The following is a 12,839-nucleotide window of genomic DNA, read 5'->3' as shown; positions in this document are numbered from 1 at the left end:
TTCTTTGACACCTGGAAGTTTACACGATTCTTGCAGAGACCCTGACAACGCTCTTCTTTGCAAGACCATTGGCACTGGGAGGGTTAACTTCAGCTCAGTTACGCAGCAGCCCTGGTCTGACTGCACTCCAGCCTCTCCCCTTCTCAGCCTTGTTATTCCTGTTACTTCATTTTTTCCCAAAAAAGGATCTGCCTTTTTTTTTTTCTTTTTCGGAAGGAAAAGGAAAGAAAGCCAGAAGCCCTTTCAGCCGTGACTCTGGCCCTTGGGCCTGGCTTTACTTCCTCAGATCAAGCCAAGTGAGCTTTCTGTGTCCCAGCTCTGCTGTCCCTGGGCACATTCTATTTCTGTTATTGAGAAGGCACTGGGTCTATTTTAGTCTCTGCAGACGCTAGTGGAGATTCCAGGGATGCCTGTCTTCTTTTATAACCCCATGCTGTCCACGTAGGCCTCAGGACACCAGTTTGAAAAGGGAGCCTGCACAGTCTCGCTGTCACCTGACTGAGGCTGGCACATGTCCACAAGAGTTCTCACACCTCAGCTACAACCTGAAACCGTGCTCTCTCTGCATCTTTACTGAAGATGAGTAAGTTCCAGCACCCAACAAGTGTGCTGTAGTCTTAAGTTGTTCAAATCATCCACAGTCTACAAAACTTTCTACTGTGGCTCTTTTTTGGGGCGGTTTTGTGTGTGTTCGAGGGTTTGTTGTTTGTTTTGAGACAGGATCTTAGTATGTAGCCCTGGCTGCCATAGAACTCACTCTGTAGACCAGGCCAATCTCTGCCACAAGAGACTCATCCCCTTTTGTGTGACAATCTGCTACTCATATTGTAACCCTGCACCACTACCACCCAGGTTTTAAGATGCTAAAATAGTTTGAAAGAAAGAACAAAGTTAAACTTATAAGTCAAAAACAATCTCAGAAGGGAAAGACTACATTTTGAAATACTTTTTTGATTAAACCCTTCAATGGCCTCTGTCCTGCTAAGGGAAGCACTGAGATCCAATGGTCCAAAAGGCTGGTGAGTTCTGGATATGTTCTGAGTGCTGCAGCTTTACTTAGAGACGATGACGCATGTGCAGAAACATCTTGGCATGGTGGCACAGTATAAAACAGACTGCCGGAACAGTTGTGTCTGCTCTTCCCTATTTATCAAAACACTCACACATCACGACAGCAGAACAGGACAACTGTGACTCCCAACTGTGAAACACAGCTGCCAGTACAAACTGGGTGACTCGGGAAAGGGGGAGGGGCACCCACACTTAGGTAGTAGCGTTACCTCTCTCTTTCATAAAATGACTGAAGTAAGATAAAACTAAGAATGAGTTTGCAGTTAGAGTTACAGCCTTAATAGAACCAACAGGTACAACTGCTCTGTATACTACAGAGGCTTGGTCAGAGGACAAATGAGCACAGAAAACTAGTCCAAATGCCTTCTTCCCGGAGGAAGGCATTGAGGGCCTTTCTCTAATACTACTAAGGCCTTACATGGCCGAGTGAAGTCCTCCACAGATAAATCACAGCTATGGAAATATGATTTGGATTAAGAGGCAAAGGTAAACATTGGGTACCCTTTGTTTCTGGAGCCCACAGCACGGTGACTGTATTGGCCACCACTGAATGTGTCCTGATCTGCAGAAATGACAGGAGCTCAGCTATATTTTGTGGTATTAGTAAACCGTCTGAAATTAAAATGATAAAGCTTAATACTGGAATTACTAACCACATTTCTCAACTGCTGTGTAATTTGAACTCTGTCTATTTAGAGAACTGAGTATACAACTTAAGTCTGGAGTTCAGGTCACTCCCTAAAAATACAGCCTCAGGAGGTTACTCTCCTGTGACAGTGATTCTGCAGGAAAAGAAGATTCCAGTCTCACCCGTCACCTCTGGGCTGTTTGAGGAGAGCTGAGGTATTTCTGCTTGCAGTCAAGCTGGCTCAGGGTCTCTGGATGCTCTCTCTGGTTACTTACCCAACCTGAGAACTGCCTCTGCCCTGGGTAGGAGGTGCTGTTTTAGTTTCTCTTGTTCTCTGCCAGACGCTCCCCTTAGGGGACCTCTCATTGACTCAAACAAAATACAAAGCCCCAAGAGACACAAGCACTTCTATAAAACATGAGTTCCAAGAAAGGATTAGACACTGAAATTATACCAGCCCCCCTTCTACAATCTCCTTCAGCACATGGATTGACTTGACATCTAGATAATTCTCTGTGGCTCACTTTTGCTTCTCTGGCCCACCCTTGTAGGTTTCCTGCTATGTGTACTGTTGTGCTGTGGCTCTTCTGTAGCTTGATTCCGTGGCTTGCTTCCTTCCTGGCAGGCCTACTGTCTGTTTTCAGGTCATTCCTTCCATGAAGCCTTCTTATAAGAGCCCAAAGAAGACTCGCATGCCTCTCCTTCAGTGTTTCCATAGCCCTCTACACCAGCTAGGCTTACTCCACTGCACTGTTTAATCTGTGATGGCTGCTAAACTCCAGACTCTAGCTGACTAAAACTGTAGTGAGAGCTTCACCTTTTCCTGACACCTCTTGCCCTGCTTTCTATATACAAAGAAATAATGACGCTTGGGCTATGTGTGCTGGTGTGCTCCTGTATGCCAACATGCAGAAGACATGGCATTTCAACCTATTGTGTGTGTGTATGTGTGTGTGTGTATGTATGTATGCATGCATGCATACACACATACAGGCACATACAGGCACATACACCACGGCCCATGAGTGAACATCAGAGGACAAACTTGTGGGATTCAGTTATATCCACCATGTGGGCTCCAGGGACCCCAAGTGGACAGACAGACAGCCTTGCGCTTATATCTCTGAGCCATCTGGCCCGCTCAGAAGCTGGCTTTGAGGCCAATCTACACTATGCAGTGAGGTGTCCATCTAAAAACAAACAAAAATAACAAAACCACAAAAGAAAGCAAATTTTTCTGAATACATATTCCGGGTCTAAGACCCTCAGTTTATTCTGCTCAAACCATGGATCGTGTGGCGGCCAAATACCTAGAGGATTCAGACATCGCAGCAGGACCTTTGACCTGTAAACATTCCCGGTTTGTTTTAAGGCCTAAACCAATGTATCTGTCCCTATACAGCAATGTAAAAGAATCTCACCATCAGAAAAAAAAAACAAACCCACAAACAAAACCCCACATCCAACACCGATCTAGATCTCCAGAGTGTCTTCTAATACTGGTATTGCAATATAAATTTCTGTAAGAAAATAAGCATATAAAATATAAAGCCTAATTAGTTTTAAAGGAAATTATAAGTTAATAAGCTTGTAGGCCCTGTTAAACAATGTCTACAAAGCAAGCTCCATACGTTATAAATCACTTTTTTAGAATGCCATTAAATTCAACAATTTGGCCCTACACGAACACCCTAACCAGTAAAGGCCAAGAACATATTGGGCTGGAGTGTCTCAAGGTTAGAGCACTTTCTAGCATACAAGGCACTACAATTGATTCCTAGAACCACAGATTAAAAGAAAGGGGGTTGGGGATTTAGCCCAGGTGGTAGAGCACTTGCCTAGAAAGCGCAAAGGCCCTGGGTTCCGCCCCCAGACTCCAAAAAAAAGGGAAAAAAAAAAAAAAAAAAAAAAGAAAAGAAAAGAAAGACCGATGCTAATTCCTGAATATTTTATGATTCTCAGCCTGAATAATCAGAGATGAAGACACAACTAAAGCCCATGATTCTGTCACCACTAACTTCTCTCTGTGAGAAGTGCATAGTGGCTAACACTGAGAACTGGATCCTCACTAACAGCTAGGAAACACACATAACTTTAACTAACTAGTCACAGGTCTAGCTGTGCTCCTGGACTTGTAGCAAGTCTGGGCCTGCAAGCTCATCACTTCTGTGCAGAACCTGAGCTTATTCTACTGGTCTAGACTAGGAGTCAGGGCCTCAATAGTTACATACGCAGTTAGGAGAAATTTTCTCTCTTCCGACCTTCTCTCCAGGAGGAAGTTATAGGAAGCTTCACCACATTGTCCAATCAGTCCAGCTTGTAAGAAAAGGGCTTTATAAACATTAATACCATTCAAGAGCCAAGAAAATGAATCAGGTTAAAATTGTGAGTCACTAAATTCTTTAAAAAACAAAGAAAGAAAAGGACAATTTTGCTAGTTTGAGAGAACAGCAAGGTAGGCAAGCTGGAATGACCCACAGCGGGGAGAGAAATACAAGGAGAACAGGCATATGTCGTAAGTTGGAAGTCTGTGTCAGGAGACGGAATGTGAGGGAGGGAGGGAGAAAGGAAGGGAGAGAGGGAGGGAGGGAGGGAGGAAACATGTCCAGAGTACATATAGATTTAGTATTTTAGCCAATATCTAAAAGAGGGAAAGAAATAGCAATAGTTCCTGAGTTAGGAAATGGACAGTTTAAGAGAGAGAGAGAGAGAGAGAGAGAGAGAGAGAGAGAGGAGTCTCATTAAGAGATACATGTTCCCCTCACATCCTTAAGTTGTCTTTGTATATATCGTGTTATGTCCAATCTCTTCCATTTCATGTGATATTTCAAATCTAAAGGAAAGGCAAAATTGTAATGATTCCTCCCCTCATTGCTCAGTGTTTCAAAAGCTGGGATATTTTCTGATTCCTAAAATGCATATATTAACAGGGAAACAGGAGGTGGGCCCAAGGCTAATTCTGAGGGAAGGTCCATCTCCACCCCTAGTGAGGGGGTTTGCATAGGCTCAGCCCAGGGAGTGGCACTATTAGGAGTTGTGGACTTGTTGGAGTAGGTGTGTCACTGTGGACATGGGCTTTAAGACTCTACTCCTAGCTGCCTGGAAGTCAGTATTCTGCTAGCAGCCTTCAGATGGAGATGTAGAACTCTAAGCTCTGCCTGCCTAGATGTTGCCATGTTCCTGCCTTGATGATTGTGGACTGAACCTCTGAACCTGTAAGTCAGCCCCAATTAAATGCATTTATAAAACCTGCCTTGGTCATGGGGTCTGTTCACAGCAGTGAAACCCTAAGACACTTAGGTAGAGATCAAAACACTAACAAGACATGTGATATAGGAAGCCGTAGGGAGGATTAAATGTAACAGACAGAGCATATTTGAGCAAGCCCCGGCTTCGCAAGCAACCTCCCAGTCTCCACCACGACAGGAACCCCTCATGTCTTTCTCTAGCGCCTGCTGCTGTCCACCCCACTTCCTCCCTGCTGGTGCACTCTCACTCGTCCTACACTGTTCTCTGTAAGTTTTAGGATGCCCTGTCCATCTTCTGTTCCTTGTCCTGGGACACAGGAACCTGGAACCTCTCTGGAGGTTCCCACCAAACCCCAGGACAGACACCAATTAATAAAAAGAATAAAGTGTGAGCTCATAAGGTGCTTGTTATGTAAGCACGAGGACCTTAGTTTGGATCCCTGGTACCCATGTATGCCACACGCAGCAACACGTATGTACAACTGCCGTGTGTGAAGGGTGGAGGCAGGAGAGTCTCTGACTTACTGGTCAGTCAGCCTAGCTAAGATAACAAACTCCAGAGCCAGAGAGACCCGTCTATACGCCGGTATGAACAAGCACCCTACATCACCACGGTATGCACACCAGTGTACAACGCCCTCTGTATAAACACATGTACCTAACACGCGAAGAGCAAGGTAGAGACTGATTGCACAGTCACTCACATTGATCTCTGGCTTCCGCATGCACACACCCACACAAACACATACATACACACACCACACGGCCCTACCTAAATGATCCTACTGTATAATTTTTAAAATTAAACAGAAATGTTTAAATCTTTTGTGTTACGATTTATTCAGTGTAGGAATGAATGAACCTCTGCAGGGTGCCTTGAAGACCACAGACGTTACCTGCGAGTGCAGACACAGGCACCGGGTCTCTACCCGGAAGCAAGCTGTGCTCCACGTGCACCTAGAAGAAGGGAAAGGTTCTGCAAGCGTGCCCTGGTGTGCACAGCGACAGTATTGTCAGCCAGAGAATCGAAAAACAGATCAGGGAAATAAACGCAGATTCAGAGTTGATTTTAAAAATAAAATCTTAGTCAGAGTTTTCAGTTGTGCAGCCTGCTATTGCAGCTCATACCTAACTCCCCCAAGAAGGACAATAAAACAAAACCGCACTACGGCAACAGCACAGGATGGAAAAGCAGACTCACCCTGGGAGCTGAGGCAGTGAGAGCCTTGCGTATGGAGCAAGGTGTAGACATGACAGGAGGCCTAGGCCCCCATGTGACTGCAGAGGAGAGACTGCAGGCCTGTGTGGTGGAAGCAGGACAGACAGTCTAGGTGACTGGATATCTAAGAAAGAGAAGCAGAGCAGATAACTGCATCATCTGATCTCCTCCTATGCCTGTCATGGTCAGAGTCACAGAAAGCCGACAACTTCAGCTATACCAAGAGTAATGACTTTTGTAAGTCCTTTAGGTGAAAGAGTAGATGAACTGTCACTGTCCTAACAGTGACTGTAAAGTGGAATAAGGTATCTTGTTTCTGGGACTACACTGTGTGAAGTCCTTGCTATGTAACCATGAGGACCTGAGTTCAATCCTAGACCATATAACAGCTGGGTGAGGAGTGTCCATGACTGTGGCACCAGGACCCAGAGGGGTCGGTCCCAGGGGCTTAGCTGGCAGCCAGATAAGTGAGAAAATCCAGTTTCACATTCAGTGGTGGATCCTGTCTCCAAAAGTAAGGTACACATGCACGCATGCACACACACACACAGAAATGTCTGCCTTCAGAAAATGCAAACATTATTATGAAAAAAATAAAATTGATTCGCAGAAAAAGATGCTATTGTCTAAAAATATATGATCGAATAGTATTGTGGTAAAGCAAGTTATCATGACATTACATCCATCTACCCATACCCACACAGATTATTAAACACGTGGCAACATTTGCCAATGTCACCATGGCATGAATCCTTCCATGAAGCTAATGGACTCTGAATCTCACGCTTGCCTTAGCACGGCAGGCTGACGGCGCTGGCTCCTGCAGGCTACGCTGGCTGTGAGCCGCAGCCCAGCCTGCCCTTCACTTTCTGACCAGTCAGACTTATTCTGGAAGCCTGGGCAGGCCTGGGCAGTGTGGTCTTCCTGCCTTGGCTGCCCACACCGGCACTGCAGGCTGACAAAGCCATTCCTGGCCAGTCCTACCTCCTACAGATCAACTGAGGGACGGCCTCCTGGCAGGGAGCTGGGTGGAGGCGGGGTGTCAGCACGTGCTTGTCCATTCTCGACGCTCCTGCTCATAACTAACCGCTCAACTAAACTAGCTATGCTTCCCAGACTAAAACCGCACTGACAGAACATTCGGAAACACATTTTTGCAATATTTTCTATAAAAAAGTTTAAAAACTATGTAACAGGGATGGAGAAATGTCTCAGCAGTTAAATGCTCCTGCTCTCATCCAGAGGATTAAATCCAGTTCCCAACTCTACAGTCAGGTACCTCACAACTGCCTGTCACTCAGCTCTGGATCTGATGCCTCTTCTGCCCTACAAACACATTCCCACACACATGTACACCCGCAACATATATACACACATATGTGACTAAAAGTATATTTTAAAAATGTAATGGCTAATGCCTTTAATCCTAGCACTTGGGAGGCAGAGGCTGGCAGATCAAGGCCTGTCTGGTCTACAGAGTGAGCTCCAGGACAGCCAGAGCTACACAGAGAGAGCCTTTCTTGAACAAACAAACACACACCATACCAGGCTGAGTTAAAGAATGAGTTCAAAGTGGCTAGCACTTGGGATGCACAGGCCCTGGGTTGGGTCCCAGCTCGAAAAAAGAACCAAAAAAAAAAAAAAAAAAAAAAAGAGAAAAAAAAAAAAAAAAAAAAAAAAAAAAAGAATGACCCTTGATGCTCAAAATCAAAAATTTCCTTTTACGGGGTTGGGGATTTAGCTCAGGGGTAGAGCACTTGCCTAGGAAGCGCAAGGCCCTGGGTTCGGTCCCCAGCTCCGAAAAAAAGAACCAAAAAAAAAAAAAATAATAATAATTTCCTTTTTACAATCACGAAATTACGATGGTTAGTAATCTGAAAAACAGAAACTATAAATAAATACTGTCCCAAATACCTAGACACCAGGAAGTGGAAGACCTTACACAGTAAAGGAAAGTTTCATTATTACTCAGTGTTTTGTGAGTAACTTTCCAAGATCTCTTTCCCTCTGAGTGACTGCAGGTGGGTGAAAAGCGCCATAAGATAAACTCCCAGGCCAGCCATAGGTACCGGGGGTGGGGTGGGGGGCACCGGGTGAGCACAGGGTGAGCACCGAGTGAGCACAGGATGAGCACAGGATGGCATTGAGTAAGCACTGAGTGAGCACAGGGTGAGCACAGTGAGCACTGAGTAAGCACAGGGTGGCCACCGCTCTCTAACTGGGGAGGAGGCTGCTGCCCTCTAGTGACTTCAGAAAGACACTGCTAGAAAGGGACTAATCCAAACCTTTACTTCATTTATGAAATCACATAACTTCCATTTATGAAACTGACATTCTAACTAACATCTGTAACGAAAAGGGGAGAGCACGTACCTCCTGGTACGTCAAGGGTAAGATGTCGGTAGAGAAGTGTTTAGAAATATGGGGGGCTCAGCATCAAAGAACACCTGATGCTCTTCCAGGGGACGCAGGTTCAAGGACCCCAGCACCTGCACAGTGGCTCACCACACATATGAAGGAAGAAAATCTTTATTAAGAAAATGGGGGGGTTGGGGATTTAGCTCAGTGGTAGAGCGCTTGCCTAGGAAGCGCAAGGCCCTGGATTCTGTCCCCAGCTCCGAAAAAAAGAAAAGGAAAAAAAAAAAAAGAAAAGAAAAGAAAAAGAAAATGGGGATGGTGGTGCTAGAGAGATGGCTCAGGGGTTAAGAGCACTGACTGCTCTTCCAGCGGTCCTGAGTTCAATCCCCAGCACTTGAACTGTGGTGGTGGCTCACAACCGTCTGTAATGGGATCTGATGCCCTCTTCTGGTGTGTCTGAAGACAGCTACAGTGTACTCACATACAGAAGTAAATAAATCTTTAAAAAAGAAGAGAAAACAGGGGGGTCTGGGAAGACAGCTCGGAGTCCAGCGCTCGCTGTGGGACATGGGTTAGATCCCAGCACCCACGTAAAAGCCAGCTGTGGTGACCTGTGCCTATCACCCCAGGACAAGGGGTAAGGGTCAGGCAGATCTCTAGAGCTCACTGGCCAAGCAGCATGTACAAACCCCGTGTTAGATCCCAGCTTGGAAACAGAAAAAAACCAACCAGCAAAACAACAAACCCAGAAAGTGACATCCTCACAAGGTATTATGGCGCTCAGAGCTAACTCTTACTTCTGCAGCGTGTGGCCTCCAGGGTAGCTTACACTGCTGTGGTGGCTGTTCCTCTGCAGACGTACGCAGCCCGCAAGAGTTCACAGTTAACCTCCTATTCAAAGATAATGCTCGATCTTATAAGTGGTTAGGAAACACATACTGATACGAATGCGGACTCTTGGACGCCAGAGCCAGAGGCACAGGCAGGTGGATCTCTGAGTTTGAGGCTAATCTGTCTACAGAGTGAGTTCCAGGACAGCCAGGGCTTCAGAGAAAAACCCTGTCTCAAAAAAAAAAAAAAAAAAAAAAAAAGAAAGAAAAGAAAGAAAAGAAAAGAAAAGAAAAGAAAGGAAAAGAAGAAGGGCAGAGACAGCTATCAGCTGTCAGATCCCCGTGACAGGACTTGTCAGTTGCTCCGTGGGTCCTCAGAGTGAAACCTGAGTTCTCTGCGAGAGCACCAAGTACTCATAACCATGGAGCCTGTCTCCAGACCTCTCATCCCTTCATTTCAATCTTACAGGATTTATAGGAAGAAACAATGTTAAGTCATTCCTTCCTTCCAAATCTCATTCAAGAAATCTTCGCGTGCCTTTAATCCCAGTGTTTGAGAGGCTGAGGCAGGCACACCTCTGAGTTCTAGGCCATCCTGGTCTGCACAGTGAGCCCAGGCTAGTCAGACGTACAGCACTTTTCCCCTTGAATATTAAGACACTTAGGAAAAATAAATAGGGCTGGAGACATGGCTCAGAGGTAAAGAGCACTGACTGCTCTTCCAGAGGCCCTGAGTTCTAGTCCAGAGACAGGATGGCTCAGAACCATCTGTAATGGGATCCAATGCCCTCTTCTGGTGCACATGAAGACAGCTACAGTATATTCACATACATAAAAAAATAAAATCTTAAGAAAATATGTTAAAAAAGAAAAATAAATATATATGAAAGAAAGAACATGCATTTCAGAAAACCGCGCAAAACACCTGCCTTACCAGTGTCATTCGCAAGGGAATCCGGGTCGGACCCCCCGAGGGCAGCTTCAAACTCCTCTTGGAGCCGGTATGCTCTCTGAAGCAGAGCTTCCAGTTTGTGGATGAACTCCGTGCTAATGATGTCCTACAGAGGAAACATCACGAACACACTGCAATTCTGACACTCACCACTAGCACTCCAAACACACAAGCGCTGACCTCCATGGAAACCCCGCCTGCGGACAGGGCTGGGGAGGGGATACAGGTGGGGATGGCTACTCCTAATCCTCAGAGCTCAGCCACCCCCACTGCTCTTTGAGAAAGAACCGGCCATGACTGATCTTCAAGGGGACTGAGAGTTTCCAAAACAAGGGGACTGAGAGTTTCCAAACTTGGGCATGTGTAAGAATCGCCTAGAGGGTTTTGTAAATGAGCTTTGGGGCTCCCAGTTCTGGCCTCTGACTCAGCAGCGCTCTCCAATTTTGAAGTGACTGATAAGAACAAAGCCACTTCTGCATTACAAAGACAATGGAATTAATTGCACCTGCTCCTCCACAGTAGACGTGAAGGCTGGGAGCTGGAGAGTTGGCTCTACAGCTAAGAGCACTCCTTGCTTTGGCAGAGGACCAGGGTTCGAGTCCCAGCACCTGTGTGGCAGCTCAAACCTGATTGCAAGCCTAGCCCCAAAGGACCCAACACTCTCTTCTGATCTCAGCAGGCAGCCAGCACACTCATAATACACACACATGCAGGCAAAACACTTACCATATAAAATAATTATATATATATGTATATGTGTGTATATATATATACACACAACATACTTTTAATGCCTAAAACCTTGAATAGGAAATGCCCAGAAAGAAGTACTTCATGCTGGGCAGGATCCAGGAAGCAGAGGCAGCCAATCTCTGAAATTTTCAGACCAGCTGGAGCTACACAGTGACCCAAATCACCCTCACAGCTCTCTCAGATCAAAACAATGAAAGCTCAAGTATCTCACGTAGCCCCGCACTGGGGAAACAGGCAACTGCATGACTGCCACAGCAAAGGAGGCTCCTCCGTACTGAGGCCTGCTCTTCAGCAGACGTCCTTACATCCACACTTTCTTCCGCAATGGCATCTCCGGCTCCCAGTTTAACAGAGCTGCAGGCTTCGTCTTCCGCCTGCCTACTTCGAAAAGTCAGCGCTTGCTCCCATCGACGTAACGCCTCTTCAAATAGTTCCATGCCTACGAACGAAGAGCAGGTGACTGGGCCTGAGCCAACTACGCACGCTCCCTCAACAGCACGAACGGGAGGTAGGGAAGAGCAGCGGGCAGAGCTCAGAAGAGAGCAGGGACGGTGCAAAGCAGGGATGGTGCAAAGGGCCATTGGGTTTGCATTCTGACAAGAATTCCCTTGCTCTCTAGCAATGTAATGAGAATGTCATGAGGCCGAATTAAGAGGTAATTAACCAGTAGGGTGCAGTGGGGCATGGCTTTAATTCCAGCCCTTGGGAGGCAGAGACAGGCGGATCTGAGTTCAAGGCCAGCCTTGTCTGTGAGTGAGTTCCAGGACAGCCAGAGCTACACAGTGAGACTTTGTCTCAAACAACAACAACAGTATAGTGAGGCAGGGATTAGTGGTGGCTCTGTGACCTGAGTTCAGGTCTGCTTCCCAGGAGTCACTGTGATACTAACAGGGGAGACGATGCAGTCTGCGTGTCCCCAAGCCCAGGAGAATACTCAGAAGCAAACAGCTCTCCGCTGCTCCCCTCCCTGTCTGCTGCCCAGGCCACATCTGGATTTTTGGGTGCATTTTCTACCCAATATGACTTCTGCTGAAGGAATGCAGTTTCACATGAGGAGAGAAGCTGGATGCGAGATTCACACCAGGGGCAGCTGATCCCCAACACTCCAGTCAGCCCCAAGTCATCCATGCTCGTGACACCAAGAACACTCAGGTATGAATACAGACTTTCTTCCATCTGATGACTTTATGAATATAGAACAGAAACGATATCTAGACAAAAGGGACCAAGGCAATGAGACTCTGATAATTTCACCAGCCAGGTTAGTGCTGGTTTGCATGCTAGGCTGAGTGAAGGGCACCCAAACGTCAGGTCTCAGTGTCTGGAACCTGAATTCCTTTATTAGGAAAGGGGTCTCTGAAGAAGTGACTGAGATCAGGATGCTCTCAGAAGCTGTTTCACAAGTACAATGGGGCGGTGTGGGCAGACAGGACACACAAAAGAGCACTGGAGAAGAGTAAAGGAGGCTCACAGTGACACAGCCACAAGCCAGGGAATGCTGGGAGGAAGAAAGGGATGTGGCTCAATTCACACCTTGACTTCAGCGCAGGGATGACTTGGATTCTGGCTCCAGCGCTGAGTGAACAGAGGCTTTTTCCTTAAGCTCCTCTGTCCATGCTAACACCTCATCTCACCCTCAAGAAACTAATACAGCTCGTGATGTTATACAGGACAGACTCAACGGACACAGGCCATTTTAAAACTACAGTTGATTCTCTGGAAGAAGTCACTCATTTTGTTTTTTTTAACCTCCACAGTGCTGTGGCTCAAACCCAGGGCA

At 46.3% G+C, this 12,839-nt stretch overlaps 1 protein-coding gene across 2 annotated transcripts in view; it reads right to left on the bottom strand.

Annotated features, from left to right (window-relative positions):
• Miga1 (mitoguardin 1) overlaps nt 1–12,839 on the bottom strand; it is a 50,491-nt gene that overhangs the window by 31,281 nt on the left and 6,371 nt on the right. For both annotated transcript variants that reach the window (XM_032897139.1, XM_032897141.1), the window contains exons 5-6: nt 11,365–11,498; nt 10,289–10,412 (exon numbers count right to left, since the gene is read on the bottom strand). In XM_032897139.1, coding sequence (XP_032753030.1) covers nt 10,289–10,412; nt 11,365–11,498 — 258 coding nt within the window. The remainder of the gene's footprint in view (nt 1–10,288; nt 10,413–11,364; nt 11,499–12,839) is intronic.

Source organism: Rattus rattus, chromosome 3 (assembly GCF_011064425.1).
Source record: "Rattus rattus isolate New Zealand chromosome 3, Rrattus_CSIRO_v1, whole genome shotgun sequence".
NCBI lineage: Eukaryota > Metazoa > Chordata > Mammalia > Rodentia > Muridae > Rattus > Rattus rattus.
Note: the sequence above shows the minus strand (reverse complement) of the source record. Positions and strands in the feature narration are given on the sequence as shown.